General features: G+C 48.4%; 1 protein-coding gene across 1 annotated transcript in view; it reads left to right on the plus strand.

The window, feature by feature from the left end:
- GRIK4 (glutamate ionotropic receptor kainate type subunit 4) overlaps window positions 1–20,414 on the plus strand; it is a 210,056-nt gene that overhangs the window by 131,963 nt on the left and 57,679 nt on the right. The window contains 4 exon segments of the mRNA XM_074850982.1: window positions 6,262–6,359; window positions 9,733–9,898; window positions 15,923–16,101; window positions 19,331–19,384. Of these exon segments, the coding sequence (XP_074707083.1) occupies window positions 6,262–6,359; window positions 9,733–9,898; window positions 15,923–16,101; window positions 19,331–19,384 (497 nt within the window).

Here is a 20,414-nt window from a genome sequence, read left to right on the forward strand (position 1 = left end):
GATGTCCAACATGTCAGCTCTATGCTGATGAATAAAAGAGAGATTGATGGTCAGTGTCCCATGGACCTCTCAGGAGCCTGAGTGAAAGAAACCAACAAGATCTATAATAGCTTTTTCCTGTAAGAGGGGAAAATCCTTTGGAATAGGATAGCTTCCCTTTAGAATCATTTTTAAGACAACCTTTAGAGTTCAAGGGAGGACTCTAAATTTTTTTATTTCAAGTTGGCTTGAAAAAGCTGGAGAAATGACTTTAAATAATAGGGATTTTAGGCTTGTTTCCCAATGGTTCTCTGTTCCAAGCCTGTGTAATCTGCAGGGTATCCCCAAAAGTGGTGGTAGTATGTTGTGGTCTAGAGCGGGCTGGTTTTTCAGACAGCTTCGGTGTTTGTTCTGCGCAGCGCGGAGCAGCCCCGTGCCTGGGAGCCCCGTGGAGCCGCTCAGGAGCAGGTCTCTGGGTAGCAGGCAGAACAGGCTCAGTAGGCCTGCGAGATCAGCAGATCGCTCCTTCATTTCCTGAATTAGCGTTTGCATTATTTATGGAAGCGTTCAGTTAATAAAGTGCATTTCAGCAAGTACCTGTATGTCTATTTATAGAGCCTGTCACCCATGAGGCAGTCTAGATTAAGATCATCACATGCAGCATCACAGGGACTGTTTAAAACAGCAGTTCACCTTTTTGGATCCTTCATGTCTTTTAACTTTTTCTTGGTCTCTCCCATCTGTTCAGGATTGTGGCATCCTGCTTTACCCTCACTTGGCACAGCTGTAGGGCAAATCCAGTCTCACTGGCCAGGCCACGCAGAAGGGAACTGCCTGAGTTTCCCAGTTTGCCCCTGAAAGTGTCCCAAATGTCCCAGCAAGCCTCCTGGGAAATGAGAAAATTGCTTGCTTGCCTAAGCCTTCTGTGTCTTTGAAAGAACCAGCAGCATTCTTAGTTCCATTCTTTTCCGTTTCTCATAATCTTCTGTATGTAGCAGTGTTTCTGTTATTTAACTTTGCTCAGGAAACAGGCTCGATTGACAAGTGACCCCAGAGCTGCGGTAAAGATCGCCAGCGAGATTTCTTTCTCACTTGCACCTCTGTAACAGTGCTCGGAAATTATTCCGTTGGAACGATTTTCAAGCAGAAGAATACTAATTTGCTGAGAATGAAGTATTGCGCGAGAAATTGTTGATTTCAGCAAACACGGTGTTTGGGGAGAACATGGAAATGGGATAAGTGAGGAAGAGGCAATCTTCCATTTCGAATTTTCACCTCAGGGTGATTTTCTTTGTTTTCTTTGCTTTGACCTATAGAATGTAAAAAGTAGAAATTGGAGCAAGCTGATTTGCTTTTGGTGAGGTGGGTATTCACATAATTTTGCAATATGTTACTTGCCTTTTCTTCAGAGTGAAATATGTCTTGAAGCATTTCTTACAAAAGGAAAAATCTGGATTCTGCATGGATCCACTATTAATGTCACTGAAGTTATTCTTGATTTATACCGGTAGCAGAGGAGAATCAGATCCTTTAACTTAAATTTCAAGGCTTTTATGGCGTTTCAGATGTCTGACTTCTCAGCTTTAATACGCCACTGATATTTGTTATCACACGTAATATTAATAAAAGCAGTTTAGATGTTTTAACCTATGACTGCAAAGCTGTTATACATCTGTTTAATACTGTTCTCAAATTTCATGCCCTTTGAATCACCCTTAAATATCACAGCTAGCACGCTTAGCCGACTGATCTAGGACCGCTGTGATGACATCCCATCAGTGATATTCTGTGTACAATTAGTGCTTCAAGAGAAGAAAGACTTTTTGAGAGTTAGTTTTTATTTTAGTGTTGAGCTGTTTTTCTTTCTTTTTTCCTCCTGACTGACTCAGGCATCTCACTGTTAGGGGGCCACAAACTCACAATTGCTATAGCAGGTAAAATATGAGTCAGTCTTAATCACATTCATGCATAGTTTGCTATTTCAGCTTTATATATGAATGAAGACAAACACTGACTTTTCCTGGATGCAACATCTGTGAAATCCTGTGTTTTGAAATGAGCTTGCAGTGAAAGGTTTTGGATAGAGATTTTTTTTTTTTTTGCCATTATAAGTAAAGCCTGTTCTCTCTTTGTGTTTGATGTTTCAACTCCCTTTATGGAGATCCAAAATGACTTGTTTAATCATGCCTTTATCTAAAACACCTTATTCCTTTTGATGTCCAGGGAAGGACAGATTTTCTACTTGTCACCCTGTCCCCTATTGCCTCATCAGTCTTTTAAGCATCTTTTTGTCGTTAAGCCAAACATCTCAGGGCAGGTCAGCAGTCAGAGTGAGCGAGCAACTGAAGGATTTTTAATTTTTATTTATTCGCACCAATATTTCGAAGTGTCTGATTCATCCATTCAGTGACATTGCCTCAAATGTGCTCTTAACTGTCCCACCATTTTTGTGACCCTGTTGAATTTCACATTTAAACGGGTTCCTGTTAAGAAGCATAAAGGATGCTGCAGGGAGCAGCCACGGAGCCACAGTGCAGGATGCACTCTCCATCACACCGCCTGTTTATGCGCTTGGTGCTTTCTGCATGAGAATCTTGTCCTGACCAGTCCCTGTCATTCAAGATCTTCTGATATGTTTTGCAATCATGGAAATGTTGAGGTAATTGCATACCTTCCCTGCTCATTTATTTTCAATTAGAGGCAGGAATCTTCTTTGCATGCAGTTTGAAACCCTTGTATCAGGTATCTGTATGCAGTGAAAGAGATGCTGTGTTCTGTACCGTGGGTGGATGCTCTCACCCGAGCGCTTTCAGCCGTGCTTTGAGCGGGGAGAGTTCATGGAAATGCTTGCCAAGTGCCGTGAGCTCCAGGAGGTGAAAGGCACTACCTGACCGTGACTAAGTGGATGTACATAGTATATAATGCGAGAGCTGCTCATCTGTTGTTGTGCTTTTTCATTGTCAAAAATAAGCACCTATTTCCATCTTCCTTTAACACATACCTTGCTGCTTCCTGAGTGTCCAGACCTGTACTGAATTCCCACATATGCTGGTGGAAGCTATTGAACACAGCCCTTCCTCGCTCACGTGGCAGGACAGGCTGGCTAGTGTGAAAGGAGGGTCACCATTTTGCATTGCACGTTGAACACACACCTGAGCTTGCGTGAGGGCCACCTCCCAACTCCAGACCGTAGCCTGTGCTGGGAGGGGGACAGGAGACTCTGACCCCACTCCTGCTTCTGGGCAAAGCCCATAACTGTGCAGAAGGAGGAACTGTGATGGGACACCTGAGCTGTGCAAGCAGCGCAGACAGAGAGGTCCACACAGAAGTAGAAAGGCAGCAATCATCAGTTCACACCTCCAAGGAGCTGCCCCCGAGGGATGGCAGGAGGGATCCTGTCCTGCCTAACCCAGTGCAGGTCTCAGCAGAGAAGGGTTTACCTGAGGATGTTTTGTTTACAAGGATGTATGTATTTTAAGAGTGTTGTTAAGAAATCTGTTTGTTAAACCTGTTTCTGTTTTTTCTGTCCCGCCGTCCTTCCAGAATGTTAACTTAAAACAGCTGAGTGCAGGCAGCCAATAAAAATGGCTGAAATAGGAGGTTTGGGACATCTCAGGCCTTCAGATCAAGGATGATCAGTAGTACCCATGTCCCATCTCATGATAAAGAGGTTTTTAATGTGATGTCACTTCAATGTCTTGTATTTCTTCAGGTACTGAATCTTAAAAAAAAACCATAAAAATTGGGCATGACCTTGTGCAGAGGTAACTGGGTTTGCACCAATCAAAAATATGTCTTGCACAGTGTACAGCTTACGTGGCACCCCTATGATGGAGTATGAAGAGACTTGAGTGGCAGGGGCTATGCCAGCGTCTGTGGTTATAGTCCGTATGGTTACCAGGGATGAATTTTTGGTACAGAGCCGACATTTCTACATCCCTGCGAGTGCTTGTCTGAATCCGCAGTGCCCACTAGGGTAGCAGGGTTGAGCCTTTTCACCCTGTAGAGACTAACAGCATCGGGTAATGTTCTGCAATAGGAAATGTGTTTGGGTTACAAAGAGAAGCAGCTTTCCAAACCTGGTCGAAACCTTTGCCTCAGGCACCTCCACTTTGTTTCCATTCATTTTCCTTAATTTTACTGGATGTTTCACCCTTGGAGTGATAAGCCAGGTCTTTTTCTTCTGACAGTTGTTGCAACTCTGTTGCCATGACTACTTAACCCACTTTTTGTTCTCAATACCAGAGATGAGAAGAAAAGTGTTCACCAAACTTTCCCCTGCGTGCACAACGAAATTCCCTCCAGGACTTCTGCCATAATGACCTGTGGATAAAGAGGACTTGGAGCAGCTCCTTCCTCCTAGATGCTGAATTGCAGAGCACCCGAAGGGTCTGCTGCAGCTAAGAGGGACTGATGAGTGCCGCAGAGATAGCATTCGGGATTTTCAAGTTGTTGGTGTTCTTATTTAAAAGGATCTTCTGAAGAGGTGTAAGTGCCTGTAAATTTTTAAGCACAGAGAGAAAGCAAGTACTGGATTCCTTTGAAGATGCAGCAGAAAAATATCACTCGTTCTGTAGCAGACTGAGAATGGTGGAGGGTGAGAAAGCACGGAAAGAAAACCCAAGAGAAGATGTTCGCATATCATCGGCACTTTCTGTCAGTGCAATCAATATGTATAGGGACCTAGTAGTATATGGAGTTCTTCCTTCAAGTAGCACTTAGAGAGAAGTAAAACCAGTTCCCCAAAGTGCCAGACTAAGTCCTCAGCTTTCGGCCTCATATTCCAGGCATGAGGCTATGGAGACTTATGCAGTCTAAGGCCAGAGATGACCGCCTTGATTAGCTGATCTTATCTTCTGCAGAAAAGAGACAGTAGAAGTTCACTTGCTGAACGCTACACTCAGCCCCATAGCTCCACAGAAACCCCAATCACAGTATAGGCTCTCATTTCATGTCTTGATTTAAAGACTTGAAGTTGATAGAAAACCTGCTCTGATCTGTAGTACGACAGTTTTGATGATGAACTGCCTTCACTAAAAAAAATATATTCCGGTTTGAATTTTTCTAGCTCTTTTTCCAGCCACTGAATCTAGATAACTTTTTGCAACCCTCACAAAAGCTTGTCTGACTTGTAAGCCAGGGACCTGCGGTGAGGATGGTGCTCTATAACAGACCAGCCATTTGATACTGAAGAGGCACTATCGTTAAAATCTCAGCTTTGTGATATGGTGGTTTAGTTTTTACATATGAAAATGTTGTGAGCTTGCTCTCGCCAGAACTGATAAGGAGTGGCGGTGCCTCTTTTCTCCCCTGTGGTATCCTCTTTCTTCAGAAAGCAGTCACTTGACACCAGTTGAGCAAATGTGGCTTTGTCTGTCCAGGGAGAAAGGAGCCGAGTGCGTGGTGGTGCTGAGGCAGGTCTGGTATTTCAGAATGAGCTGTGGCCAGCACATGTTCAGAGCAGCCTTTCGGAGTCCAGGGATTCAGGTGCGATGGGCTCTTGCCTTCTGTTCGCGAGGCTTTGCCTGCACAAGCTGCTCTGGAGGAGCGTTTCTGAGCGACGTGGTTGATTGGGATGACAGCAGGGAGGTGACACCAGCTGGGGTAGTCCTTGGAGTGCCATTCAGCTAAATTTGTGCTGTGAATTAAAAGGACAAAAGGTTGCAGTTTAACCCGGGAAGCTTGAGGGAAGAGATTTAACTTCTTCATTTTGTCAGGGTCTTTTTATTGTTCTGCTAACCTTGGTGGCATGGAGCCAGAAGATTAACTACTGCCAGAAAAAAAAAAAAAAACCACAAATGAAAAACAGTAATATGATCCTTATTATTACCAGTGAGCTCTGCAGAGAATGAGGGAAGAAATTCATACAAGTTTGTTTGCTGCTAGATGATGCTTTGAAGCCAGGTCACTGCTGTGTTTAGTGTCTTCCATAAACTTTAGTTAATATTTTATCTTGGAGACTATCAGATGGGGCCAAAAACGGATGTTACAAGAGAGACACCCCAGTTCTGAGTCGGAGATGAGGATATTGGGTCTCTGGGGAGAGTTCATGTGGGATTTAGAAAGGCTGAGGAAGGACAGAGAGGAGGGTGTCGCAGGCAGGGTGACGGTGCTTCAGAGGGGAATGGAGGGATTTTGGGGGGACGTAAATGGCAGGGGGTGTGTTGTGTGAAGAAGATGTTACTGTGTCCTTAGTAAGGTGCAGCAGGTGTTGTGAGCGTGACTTCAGCAGGAAATTGAGGATGAAGTCTAACGCATGTTTCCTCTCTCTGGTGCCCGCAGTGTGCCAGATTCTCCCAAAAGGAGTCGTAGGCGTCCTGGGACCTTCCTCAAGCCCAGCCTCGAGCTCCATTATCAGCAATATCTGTGGGGAGAAAGAGGTAAGTGGAAACGTCCCTTGTTGGAGTAAGTCTGTGCCCTTGTGCTGACTGACTTGGCTCCAATGCCCTCGTGCCCGGCAGCTGCCCAGGGCTGGGAGGGTAACACAGGAGCCCCGGCTTCCTTCCTCCTGGTGTTTTGTGGCAGGCGTGGGGCAGAGATCCTGAGCCATTCCCCAGCCCCCACCTTCTGCATGCTGTCCTTCAAACCGAAGGTCTCTCGGTGGGCTCTGGTCACAGCAGTGCTTCCCACTGGCTGCTACCCCGTGCCCGGGCTCCCTGGGAACACAGCACTTTGCTGGTGATTTAGTAAGTGTGGATTAGGTTTTTAATTTACCACCATACCGAGCAGCGATGCCTCCTGTGCAGGTCCCATGCAGAAGGGCTTTCTGCAGCCTTGAAGGGTTTAGTCTGAGACTGTCACATCCATGCCAGGTCCCCGCTGCAGCCGCACAGCTCGCTGCAGCTTCCAGCTCTGCCCTGCGCTGCCTTCTCCCTCGCCTGGGTCTGCCTCTTGCAGTTCCTGTGCAAGTCTGGTGCTCTGTTTCAGTCATCATTTCTGTGTGTGCACACCTCTCCTTTCCACCCGGCTCCCCAGGCCCTCTCCAGCTGATGTCCACGTGCCACCTCATCCCCAGTGTGTTCTGTCCTCATGTCCCAGCTGCAAGGCAGAGCAAGACAGGGGCAGTGAGGTACCTGCCCATGGTACTCCAGGCCATCCTTGGCAAAGATGACGTGCTGTAGTCATCTTACCTGCTATATCATCCTTCCCCTGCTCTGCCATGGCTTCTAGCGACCAGAGTTGACAGCTTGGTTTGTCACCCCGTCTCCTAAAGCACATGTTCCTCCAGCTTACTCCTTTTCCATTTTCTCTCTCTTTTCTGCCTACTTTGTCCTTGTTCTCATCTGTATCGCCCTTTACTTCAGCTCCCTTCACGTGTAACGCCGTTGTGAACCATGTCCCCACTGATTGAGGGGTGCAGAAACCTCGGCTTGCCCTGGCAGGTGCACCTCCTGACCAAAGTTCCTGGGTGTGACATGACTTTGTGCACGTACTTGGAAAGCTGCTGTTCCATCAATGCAAACCCTTTTATCTGTGTTCAGACTGTGTGCCTGATTTAATATTTTATAAGTCTTGAACCATCTTACACTGATCTGGCTCTGCTCACGGGAAAAGAAATTGAGTTCTCTTCTCATAGTTCATCCCTTTAAAGCCAGATAACATCTCTCAGCCATTTAGTGGTCTCTCTCTGGAGCCCAGCCTCCAAGGAGGGGAGTGCCTGGAACTGAGCACTGTAAATAGCTTGCATTCACAAATGACTGCTGCTCTTTGTTCCCTGAGAATCAGAAGTGTTGAAGAGATGGAAGAGATCTTTTTAGACCTAGTGCTTTGGGCTGCAGCAGGATGGGTCTCTTGAGAGTATTTTGTAGTGCTTTCTCCAGTTAAATGTCCCAGACATGTGCTCCATCCCAGGCAAAGGCAGCTCTGCAGTAACAGATTGCAAGTGGTTTTCCCCTGAAATTCATATTCAGTCTGAGTCTCTGATCTAAGTCTCTTCATTTTTTTTTTTTTTTCCAAAAATGAGAGGTGAGTGCTAGCGCACTTCTAAGGTATTTGATTCTGAAGCTTGATCTCAGCTGCCCTCCTAGTGATGTAAACCTGCAGTAACTCCCTGTGATTTATATCACAGTAACATCAGTTGGTGCCGCTGTGTTAAACATGATACAGCAACCCAGCCAGAGCCATTGTACTTACAGCCATCCGTCAGGTAAAAGGTGTCCCCATTTTCCCACGCAGGCACCAGATGGAGTGACTGGCCTGATGTTCATCAGGAGCCTGCAGTAAAACTGGGGGATGAACCTTTCTCCTCTGTGTTACCCCTCTAGTGCCTTTGGCCCAAACATCTCCTGCCTAGAAAGGGATGTTGCACTGGGGCAGAGCTCTTGGAAAGGAGAGGAGGGCTCCGGGACTGAAGGTGAGGTCTGAACCAGGGCTGTGATCAGCTCTGGGTGCTTGCAGGACCTGCAGTGGTGGTGGCTGCCTTCACCTCGGCATCTCTCTCCTCTCTGGTAGCTGTTGTTGCTGCAAGTCTCAGCCTTCATCTGGCTCCTGACAGTGATCAGCATGCTTGTACTGGAGCTGCCCTGTCTGCTCTGGTTAAAGGAATTTGCCTTTCGCTTGCAATCTGCTTCTCTCCCTGTTAGCAGAGCCTGCGATGAGGGCTGCAGAGTGAAATCAAGGCAGATAAAAGCTTATTACTCTTTAACTTTCCTATTGCTAACCAAACAGCTTATGCTGTCAATAAAGCAGCCATCACAACCTACTAATAGCCTTTCCCAAGAGGAGGGAGATGGGAGGCATAGGATGATAGCTTCCAGAAGGACTAATAATGGAGGAAAAGAGGACTTGACACTCCTCTAATGAAGCCAAAGCAGATGTTTCCCTTTCTCTGCCTTCTATTTCTTCCAAATAATTCACTCAGCAAAAGGAAAACAATATTTGGCTGAACCCCCGGTGTCTGAGCTTGATCTGTCTGCCTCTGCACAAAGCCACAAGGTGTGCAGCAGAGCTGCCTCGCAGGGAGCCCTCGGGCTGTCCCCCCATGTAGCTTCCCTGCTCCTGCTTCCCTGAATTCCCCAGGAAGCTGCATCCCACCCCCGCCTCCTGCTCCGCTGTATTAATGGCAAGCGCAGCATTATTAGGACTCGTGGTTACAGTCCCGTTGGAGCTAGCCCGCCGTATGGCTACCTGTTACCTCTCCGCTGATCAAAAAAAGCCCAAAGCTTCTGGCTGCTGCATCTGTTTCTCTCTCTCCTGAGCCTTGCCAGCGCAGGGTCATCTTGTTCTTCCCTTCATCTCTCCTAATTACCTGACGACACATCGGCACTGCAGGCAGAGGTGGATTTGCAGCACTTCATCCATCTAGCACACAGCAAAGGTCTGGGGGTCTCCAGCATGGGCTGTGTAACTCCCTGCCTGCCTGCCAAGCATCCTCCGTCTTTACCCAGGCAGCCAGCCCCAGATGAAGTGTGGGCCCAGTTACAATTAGTGCCCAAGCTAATTAGGTTGAACTCATCCGGAATGGTTTCCTGTGCTGTAATCACAGCCCCTGTTGCCTTTCTCTGAGTGGCTCAGCAAGACTTTTCCTGATCCACTCCTTCCCGTGGCTTCTTGTTGCTGTGATAATTATTTTCCTCTGCTATTGCACAAACCCCACCCTCTCTTCACTCCAGTGACGCTTCTGCAGTTTTATTGGGATATTTCACTTTCTGCCTGCTGTGCATTTCACACCAAAGGTCCTTTATGGTAGATTTACTTGTTTTTATTTCTTTTTTCCTCTTTAATTATCTTTTCTTTCCCCTCCTCCCCACTTAGGTTCCCCACTTCAAAGTGGCGCCAGAGGAGTTCCTGAAGCTGCAGCTCCAGCGGTTCACCACCCTCAACCTCCATCCCAGCAACACCGATATCAGCGTAGCCGTGGCAGGAATCCTGAATTTCTTTAACTGCACCACTGCCTGCCTCATCTGTGCCAAAGCTGAATGTAAGTCATTGCCAGGCTGGGTTTGGCGGCCCCTCTGCTCCCGGTGCCTTCTGTTCTATCTCCTTCTGCGTGTCTGGTGCCTGTTGGAGAAGGTCCCCGAGGCAGCGCGCGAGAGCTGCCTCGCTGTTGAGTCCCAGGGTGTTTGTCTCGGCTGGTTGTGGTGGCAGGGTCTCTTCTGTTGGCAGCAGACGGGCACTCGGGCAGAGCAGCCCGAAACAGTGGAGACCTGCGGGGCTGCTTTTCCACCCTCGTTGCCCCGTGGAGGTGTTTGCGGTGCTTGTGAGAGGAGGAAAGGGTATGGGGAGAGACTTGCCTGCCTTCTGTTTGACAATCTGAAGAGTGTTTTGCTTGCACAGATGGGTTTTTGAAATGAAAAAAAAAAAAGGTTTAGGCTTGTTTCTGGAGATTATTTTAGGCAAGTAAAGCTTTTTGAAATATGTCTTTCCCAAACCCACGTGCAGTTTGTGGCCTAAAAGCAGGACTTGATTAATAGTCTATACACTGCACACCCTCTTGGGCTCTGCAACCATACATCTGCTGGTAATTGTGCATCTGGATGCTGGAACATTCACCTCAGCAAGACCATATTCATCTCTGCATAAGTCTTCTGACATGGCAGGAGCAGGCTCTGCATCACAGTGGTTAGAGTAACGTGTGTCCGGTGCTTTTTAAGGTCAGCATGTAGGTAGGTAGCTGGTGTGTAGTAGCCACACTGATTTTGCTTTTATTATCCGGTAGCCAGACTCGTTAGCATTAGAGTTGACCATACAAACAAGCCTAGAAGAGGGGCTTTGAAAAGGCACATGGATCCAGTGAGAGCTTTGGGGATACTGGCAAGAGCTGAGCAGATTCTGTGGGGCCAGGTACAAAGGAAAGGCAGCATCCTTTCCAGCTAGCCCTGGGCAAGCTTCACACCACCAGCAGTGTTGTGGCAGACACCTGCACCAGGACAGAAGGAATAAGAGTGTCTTTGCATTTTCTTTTTGCTTTATGTACCCTGAGGAGACCACATCCTCAGCTGATGTCAGTCAGTAAATTGCCTTCAATAAGCACGCTCAGATTTACCCCAGCAGAGGACTTGACCCGAAATTATGCAATTAAAATAATGCAGATGGTCTCCTACATTACTTCTAGTGCTGGAATTTTTCATTGTCTAGCCTTACGCAAAAAAAAAAAAAAAGGAAGAAAACATAATTGGGTTTTCTCACCTGCCAGGCAGCATGCTCCCAGACCTGTCCTCACGCTGCTGCCAGGCACGGAGCATGCATACACACCAGCACACCGCCGTACCCCCCTGCCCTTCTCCCCAGTTACGTGCCAGGGGGTGCCTCCCCTTGAATGCAGCCTGGTATTAATATGATTCTTCATTTAACTGGGAAAACCTTGGGAACCAAATAGCTCACATTAAAATAACTCCCTTTTAATTGAATTGATCCAGTTTATTTCACTCTGGTATTCCTGGGTAACTCACTATTTGGGATGTGCTGTGCAACCCGAGTCCTTCCCAGACCCAGGGAAGCAGGGGGATGGGTGTCTTTCATGCATCCTGCTCTTTGTGCTCACTAAGGACCTTATCTGAGCTAGGCTTGAAGCACAACACGCTCTGGCTATAATGGAGTGCAGAAAAGTCATAATCCAGCTTCATGTAGTAGCACAAGCCCTCATTTTCCCTTAGGACAAGCAGGGCTCCTAAGCACAGTCCTTAAACAACTATCTCGAGACACTTTGGGCTTTTGGAAGGTTCCCTGGGGGCAAATAAGGAGAGCATACGAGCTGTCTGCTCATCAGTGAGGAAATGTTGTTTTGAGGGATGTTATTATTTAGATCCCAGGAGGGAAAGTCATCGCTGTTTTGGTTTAAGTACAAGGCTGTGTGATGGGACCCCTGGGTCCTATCCCGTCACGCTCATACTAGCACTGTAAGGAGCCACATCCTTCCTCTGGGGACTGATTGTAGTTTCTTCTGGCAGAAGCAGAAAATGACCCTCAAAGTCAATGAACTTAGGCCAGCCTAAGTGTAATGCAATGGTGGATAGAATAAGATTATGTGACTCAGTTTCCCTGCAGTGTGGAATAATTAGCTAGTTTGTGAATAGCTCTGAAGTCCTGACGTGGAAGGCTTTGTGTGATTCCACAGAAACCTTGACCCAAAAAGGCAACCACAGACAAATACAGGGGTGCATCAGCTTCATAGGAGCTACTATTTAAGCTCTGATTGTCAGAGAGGAGGAGATAACACCGAGTGCTTACGAAGGGAGACCAGGGGGTGAGGTCAAAAAGCATGCATATGCCTTAGGGCCACAGGGAGATGTCTGAAGCAATGCTGTTGGGTGTAAGAGCGAGGCTGGATGATGGGAATCACCATTCCTCTTGCCAACAGTTAGGGCCAAGGATTGCACCAGCACAAACCCAGTGCAACCAGAAACAGAACTTCTGGTCCCCCGGGCCTTGGTCAGCAGAGTTTGGAGAGGAGAAGCCTGTCTCCTTCTCTCCAGCAGCCTCTCACGGGCAAGAGCAATAAACAGGGATGTGGGACTCCACGGGAGTCTCCAGATCCTGCCTTTCCTACTTCTCAGGGGCGTTCCCAGGCAGTGGGCTGCAAGGTGGGCCAGGTCCCCTGGTGGGGGAGGCCAGATCTGTGGAGAGCTTCAGGGTGGACTACTCCTGCCAGCTCCAAATGTTTGCGTAAGAAAAGGAAAAATAAAATAAGCAAAGTCAGGACTTCCCACTGGCCGGCTCAAACCACTGACCTGCCTCAGTGCGTGCCTGTGGTCCCCATAGGACTGTTCAAACAACCTCTCTGCGCACGGTGGTCCTCGCTTTAGTACTTCAAAAGTTGCCAGGAAGTGTCTACAAGCCCTTGCTCCCATTCGGCTCGCGGAGCACCCTTTTGAAGTGCCAGTCTGTCAGCAGCAGCATCTCGCGTCCTCTTGTCATCAAACAAAGGGGAATCTCTGCAGATAATAGAGACTTCCCTCCACACGGCAAAAGGAGCCGCAAGCAGGAGGCCTGATGAGGCTGCAGGTAGGATCTAACGTGCTGGAAATGATAATTTACTTGAGCCAGAGGAGGAGATCAAACGCTTCCTTTTTCCCTGGTCCCACTTCCTCCTCTCTGTGGCTGATGTGCTTTAGAAACTCAGCAGCTGGGCTCTGCCTTCCTCACGGCAGAGGCCAGGGTGGCTCTGTTACCTGGGCTCGTGCCCTGGGGAGCTGTGGGCTGGAGGAGAAGGCGGCAGAGGTGCAGATGTAGTCAGCAAAGAGAAAAATGAAGAGGAAGGTGAGGGTCCGACGTGAATCACAAACTCATAGCAGTTGGCAGAGGGATGCTCTCTGGTTCGCAAGATTAACTTACAGCTGAGATAGGCAACCTTCGGCATTAAGGAGCAGGATCTAATTTTATTTCTGCAGGAAATTAAATAGAAAATATGCATTTCCAAAGGGAATGGCTGAAGATTTTCCTCCAGACACCCACACCTTTCCGTGAATTTCTGTCCCCTTGAAAGTCACGTCATGGTGTAAATCTGGGCTTCTCGCACCGTGCAGAGTAGCACAGCTTTCCCTTTTTCTTCACGTCCATCCAAAGCCGAGCACCATGGGGCTGCGATCTCTGGCAGCCCTCGGTACCGACTGCGGTGCAAGCACTCCCTGCTGCCAGCCCTGGCTTTGCCGTGATGTTTGCCTGGGAACGCTCTCCAAGGGCAGAAGTGGTTTATGTTCAGTGATGGTCCTGGGGACTTCGGTCCGTGGGCTGTAGTGCCAGTGTGCTCAGTCCTTGTCACTGACTTAAATTGGGTGTGGGTTTGGTAGTGAGTGCTTGGGGAGCTGCATCTAGTGCTGCCTCCCTTTCTCCTCAGCATCCACTTCTTTCAGCCGTGAAACGGAAATCATTAGGGAAAAAAAGGGTAAGTTCCCATGTCTTTTTTTTTTTTTTTTTTTTGCAAGGCTTTTATAAAGTTAGTGAAGTGCTCTTAAAATCTTCCTCAGTTTTGCAGCAGAAGATTTTGCTGGGATGAGCAAATAAACTTGGTATTCTCAGGGCTGTTATTTACAGCAACTTGTCTGGTCCCTTCCAAATTGGAATAAGGTGAAAATAAACCTCGCAAGCATCAAATGGAGGGCTTAGGTAAAATTTACTGTTCACTTGAGCTAGCATACAAAAAAGTGTTCAGGTGAGGTCTAGTCCATGTGTCCTGTACACAGAGTGAATTCACTGGCTAGCGAGAAAGAAAAAGAAGCTAGTGTGATCCAGAGAAGTCCTGGCTCTGACTGTTTTTGTAGTCCATTGCTGAGTTCCTGCCTGTACTCAGGGGAAAAAAAGTAAGAGGTAAATGCATTGTAAAGAGCTCAGCGCAAACTTAGCGTGCTGAAAAATTCTCGCTGTGAATGAGAGGCTCCTCATCTTGGATGTATCCCTTTTAATGCACTGCTTTGTTACCTTTGTGAAGCGCTGGGAGTCCCTGAAAGCAGCGCTCTCACAACGCTAATCACATCGCATTATATCACTCCCCCGGCCCCTGACCTTCTGAATGAGTGGTTTCATGCAGTCAAAAGTATGGTTAGGTTAAGAGTAGAGCTCTGACTTGAGGATGGGTTTTGCCCCTCTGCCAACTGGGATGTGATTCTTCTGCTAGTTCTGCTCTTTTCAGTTTCCTTCAGTTCAGCTTTTCCCCCTTCTTTTCAGATTGTCTTTCTGTAGGGACGGGATGTGTGACCGTGCTAGCTGTCTGTGTCTTGCTAATGATTACATCTGGTGGTCTCTCCGGTCAATCAAACTTGACAGGAGGTTATTTCCTAATGAAACTCAGCAGCTGGATAGAAGAGACAGACTCTATCAAATATACTTTCTTGACTAAGAAAAGCTGCAGCAGGAGCTCTGATGTCTTATTCGATATCAAGGAAGCCACGCTGGAAGGAGCCCTTGCAATGAGCCCTTGCAATGACCCAGCTGCAGGAAGAAACTTCACTCAGAAGTGCCGGAGGCAATATGGCACAAGTCCAGGGAAGTCGGGACTCATCCATGTGGGTGCTCGCTAATTCTTTTCTTCAGCTCCTGTCTGAAGGGAGAGCCCGGTCCTGCGGACTCTGTGGGGAGTGCCAGGGTGGCCAGAGTCCTGGCTCTTGCCCGTGGCCGGTCACGTGCAGACGCTGCCCGAGGAGGTGGAGGGCTGTGCTGTGCTGGGGCACTCGAGGGCTCAGTGGCGGGGAGGCAGAAAGGTGGATGGAAAGAAAGAGGGAGGGCAGCTTTGACATGGAGGTGGAAGGTGGGTCTCCAGAGACCTTCCCTAGTGATGGGGCTGCTGGACTGCAAACACCATCCTACTCTACTCTCCAATTTCTCCATAAAGCACCAAATATGCTGTTTGGTTTGTTTGTTTGGCTTCTGTGTTGCTCTAGGTATCCCCAGTCCACAAGTAATTCTGCACTGCGCTAGGACCATACTCACCATTTTTTTCACAATTTTTTAATGTAGATGCCCTGTTGTATTTTTGCAGTGATCTCTGCTTTGTCTGGCTCTCAGCAGAGCTTTCCATCCCCAGGGACGCATGCTCTTGGAAGACAGCAGCTCCCCATCAGAGTGCTCCAAGATCTCCAGAGTGTATCAAGTTGTGCCTTGCAGGGCAGTTAGTTTGGGAGCCTCTAATGCAAAGGCTTACGAGGAGGAATCATCTCCAGCAACCAGTGATAACCAGAACAATGCTGCACGTAGGAGGATAATGGAGAACTTGTCTGGGCTCTGGGGACCCGGGTGAATTTGTATCAGCAGTCTTATGTCTTCCCAAAAGGCCTTTGGGGCCACTTTTTGTTGGGAGAACAGCTGGCGTAGCTCCATCATTTCCCATTCCCTGCTGGCCCAAGCAGCGAGCCTCCGCTGCGGCCCCAGACCCTTTCCTTTGCAGCGTATAGACACGGAACTGTGGGACTGCGTCCTACTGGGGATGATTGTGGGCCGTGGGAGAAGTGCTTTTTGAACCAAGCATAAAATCTAAAGGCATCTGGGTTTTTTTTCTCCCTTTTCTTTGAAGGCCTTTTAAACCTAGAGAAGTTGCTTCGGCAGTTCCTCATTTCCAAGGACACTCTCTCAGTCCGGATGCTAGATGACAGTCGGGATCCTACCCCTCTCCTAAAAGAGATCCGAGATGACAAAACAGCTACCATCATTGTACATGCCAATGCTTCCATGTCTCATACCATTTTGCAGAAGGTAAGTGTCTGTTGAGCGTCACAGTTGTAAATGCTGCTGCTTCCACTGAACGAGGTACCGCATGCAGTGCATGAGCACGCACGTGCAGGTGTTGTATGATAATGGAGTGTAAAAATTCCTGCAGCAACACTGGAAATGGTCTCTGCTGAGAGGGGGAATTGCCACTGATGGAGTTTATGGGGAAAAGAATTTGTTCTCTCTTTCCAGGACTGTATCTGTAGAAGCAGTGGCTTAATTGCTCTGAGCTGATGTGTTTGCTTTCTAGAGGTGGTGTGTGTTTGTGGCTTCTGTTGCCATCAGACAGCCATGGAGGGCTGCTGAGCGCTCTGAAATTAGTCAATCACTGCAATAGTTTTTTCTTTTTTTCTCCAAGTACATTTCTAACTTTTTGCTTCCTTTTTTATTGTCTTATTAACCGAGATTTTATTTTAATCATGTTTATTTTTAAATGGTCTCTTGCTGCAGTTTTTAGCATTTGTTTTGATAGTCTACTTCAAAATTGAGCAGTGGCTCCAGATGGAGCCTAAAGTTGTATAGAGTTTCCCACATCCTGGAAGGAACAAGAAGTACTTTCCTGAATGGAGGCAGGATCCAAGCAATGAGGTCCCCCCTTGGCTGCTGGTGCAGGCATTACACACGGAGTCCTGGCTGTGGTATCAGGGAGTGAGTTATTCAAAAGCCTTGACTGTATCAGATTTATCCCTGGTGACAGCCTGCAGAAACCATTAGAATTGTTTTTATTATTCCCTCCCCACCCTCCCCAAAGATTTTTATTCCACTGCTTGCAATTTTGCATTTCTAAATAGGGAGGTTTGTGGGGGTTTTGGGTCCCTTCTATGCAGGGCGGTTGTGGGGGTTTTTGGGGTTTTTTTCTTTTTTTTTTTTCTTTTTTTCTCCTGGTCCCTGTTGTGTGCTGCCTGGCTGCTGAGGGCTGTCCCCCTCTGTTGCTATAGTGACTTCCCACAGGCACACAGCAGCACTCTTTAGGCACCCGCAGCCTCCCTTCCTGGCTCGAGCATCCTTCTGCCATGACTGATAAAGATGTCAGAGATTGCCACGATTTTTCAGCAGTTCAGTAAAACCTAATGTAGTCTTCCCAGCTAGAGGAATGGAAGGTAATAAATAACGGGCTTCTGATCTGGCAACTTCTTGCACCTTGGGAAGCTGGAAAGTATTTTCTTTATAGAGGTGCAACCAGAGTAGGGAGTGAGGCTGTGGTGAGCAACTAGGTACATCCTTGGCCCCTGCCCACAAGTCACCAAAAGCAAGAAAAATGCACTTGGTTTGAAAGTGCCTTGTGTCAGACCTGTCCCAGGAGACCAGTCCTGGCCTCGGACATTGAGAGAAATTGCAATTTCTCATCCTTTACCCTCCACATATGGTCTGGAGACACATGGTTGCTTCCTTGATTACCAGCCTGTCCCGGGTGCCCACCTGCCGGCAGGCACGTTAAATGGATGGGAGCAATGCTCACAGGAAGCACTTTGTTGCTTGCTTTGATTTTCTGCCCTTGAAATCAAATGCACTGACTTCAAAGTGGGTCAGAAGAAGAACTGACATTATCACTGTCCCCAGAAAGGGAAAAGGGAGGGAAATGGGTGCCAGGTTTTATTGTGTAGGGGCTTAAAAATAAGGCAGCTGTCTGGAGAGCTGGCTGAAAGGCAGGTCGGGAGCTTCCTCTGGAGCCGTGGTACTCTTTCGGTCAAATGACATTGCTGTGTCCATTTTGCCACCTGTGCAGGGGACAGGGTGATGATGTGCAACCCAAGGGCTGGACACAGCCAGACTTAAGCCACCATCAGTCCTCTGTAGGCACCCAAAGCTTTCCCTGCTGCCCGCGTCTGCTTCCACTGCAACGGTGACAAACTCGGTTTTGTGCAGAAATAGGTAAAGAACAGGCAGGAGGAGGGAGAAGTGCAATCTGAGCTGCCTCCTCGTATCTTCCCTTCGCTCATTTTCTGTTGTCACTATCCTCCAGCTTCTGGGGAAGATGGAAAGGGACTAAAACCAAGTAAGGAGGTGCTGCCCTTCGTCCTTCCCTCCCAGCCTCCAGCTCCTCTGGGTGGTCTGGGGTGATGGGAAAACCTCTTTGCCAAGGTCCAGAAGCACGATTTGAGACCAGCTGTGCTTGGCAGTGAAACATAGGCTTTCAGGAGGATCTGCAGAGTAATCCGCCACTTTTCTGAGCATCTGTTCCCACAACCAACTTCTTGTTTACTGAGAATTTTGAATTTTGGAAAAGGACTTCAATGATCTGGTTTGTGATCTCTAGAACAGATCATCCCCTGGAAAAACCTGTGTCCTCTTTTCTGCATCTCCATATGCTTTCACCCTCTTCTTTCTATTTCTGTGGCCATTGGGACCCTGTCTAAATTCTGGAGAACAGGCTGAGTTACCACATTTCATTCATGCTAATTAATCTGTGGGACTGGAGCCCAAATCTGACTGATACATGTGGGAAAACCACCCCTGGGATGTCTGTCCTTTGTCTGTAACTCCAGAAGAGCTTTTCCTGCCTTGCTGTCTGCATCACGGTGTTTGTGGTGAAAGGGACAAGCCCTGAGCTCTCTCAACTGCTACTTTCCCTCATTATGTTCAAAAAGATGTTGGTAGTTGAACAGGAGAAAAGCAGCATCTATTTCCAAAGCAGCAAACCTCAGCCAACCTCCAAACACACAGTACACCCGAGGAACTCCTCATCCCAAGGGGCTGGGGCTGCAGGACCCCACCTCGCCTTGCCAGGGTCTGTATGGGCCGTTGCTGTTGGGGGGTGCAACAGCTTTTGGTTTCAGTGGGCATCTTCCTTCCAGGTGGTCCTTGGCTGGATGCACCCACGGGATGGGGCCACATGCAGAGATCCCCAAATGCCATCTTGCACCGTGCCACAGAGGGAGCAGAGACGGTCACAGGGGTCCAGAGCGGCGTCTTGTGCAGTGCTGGGTGGTTTCTCTCTGCCAGGCAGCCCCTGTGCAGGTGCTTTGTCAGTGCTGTTGCGGAGAGGAGACCTCAGAGGTAGGCTCAACCCTGCTGAAAAATTGCTTCCTCAGACTTTAATTTCACAGGTCAAATTGTGTTGCTGTGTCCCGCCGTTCCCTGCCTGCAGGAAGACAGCCGCGCTTGCACGGAGCGATAAGGATGAAAAAGCAAATGTGGCCCAGTCTCTGCCTTGCCGGAGTGGAGATTGAAGATTGTCAGGTTCTGGTCTAATCTCCTTTCCTCTCCTTCACAGGCAGCTGAACTGGGAATGGCGTCTGCCTATTACACGTATATCTTCACTAATCTGGTAAGACTTTTTCTCGGCTTTTCTCCTGCGTGCGTGTAGAGTCATGTTAATGGGAGCTGATCTCCCCAGCCCGTGGGAGCATTGGGAAGAGCCATGTGCTTGAGGAGCTGGGGATTCACGGTGGAGAGGGAGGGAGGCAAGGAGGGGTGTCCCCCTGCAAATCTGATCATCAGTCCGGGAGAGTCTTGCCCCAGCCTTCGGGAGGTGAAAGCTGACGGACGCTCAGCGGCGCCGATCGATCCCGTGCAGCTGCCAAAGGCAGGATTTGTCGACATCGTGGCAGAGCCGGTGCGATGAGATGTGCGGGTCTTTGGGAAGCACCAGCAGCTGGGTGGTTCCTGACCTGAGGGCTGAGGAGGGTTACACTGGAGGGGTCAGCCCCCGAGCCCGTTCCCACGTCGGGAGGAGGGGTGGCTGTGCTGGGCTGGGCGTGCCGAGGGCACCACAGCCCTGTGCTTTTCTGCTGTGCCTCTGAGAGCAGCTGTGTAAGACAAAGCAAGGATGATGCCATAAATGTTGAGAGGCAGAGCGGGGTATATCTTCAGCACGGCCCCTGGTGATTTGGCTTTATAGCTACTAATAACATTAATGGGGGGATCGTGCGGTTAAATCCCAGAGTACTGTGCTAAACAAGGAGTAATGGGCTTAGGCAGCAGCAGGGGGAAACCCAAAATAAACATCAGAGAAACTTCTCTTGCTGCAGCAGCTACAAGGCTCTTCAACAGGCTGCCAAGTGGCGTGGGGGAAATGCTGCTGCCAGGGAGACCAGATACCTACCTATTAATGCTGGTGCGGGGATGATGGAAACCTGAGTGCAGCAGGATGGGCTGGATGATTAAGTGGAGGTGCCTTCCAACCCCAAATGATACTCATATTCTCTAATTTCTATTAATATTTATGCCAGGGTGTGTGTGTGCCAGGAAAGCCGAGAGCTGAATCACGCTTTGTGTTTGGGTGGGAGACAGACGGGAACGGATGGAGCCAAATGTGTAGGCAGGAGAGCTGGAGCGGAGAGGAGGAGGGGGAAGGA

The sequence above is a fragment of the Strix uralensis genome, chromosome 26 (assembly GCF_047716275.1).
Source record: "Strix uralensis isolate ZFMK-TIS-50842 chromosome 26, bStrUra1, whole genome shotgun sequence".
Taxonomy (NCBI): domain Eukaryota; kingdom Metazoa; phylum Chordata; class Aves; order Strigiformes; family Strigidae; genus Strix; species Strix uralensis.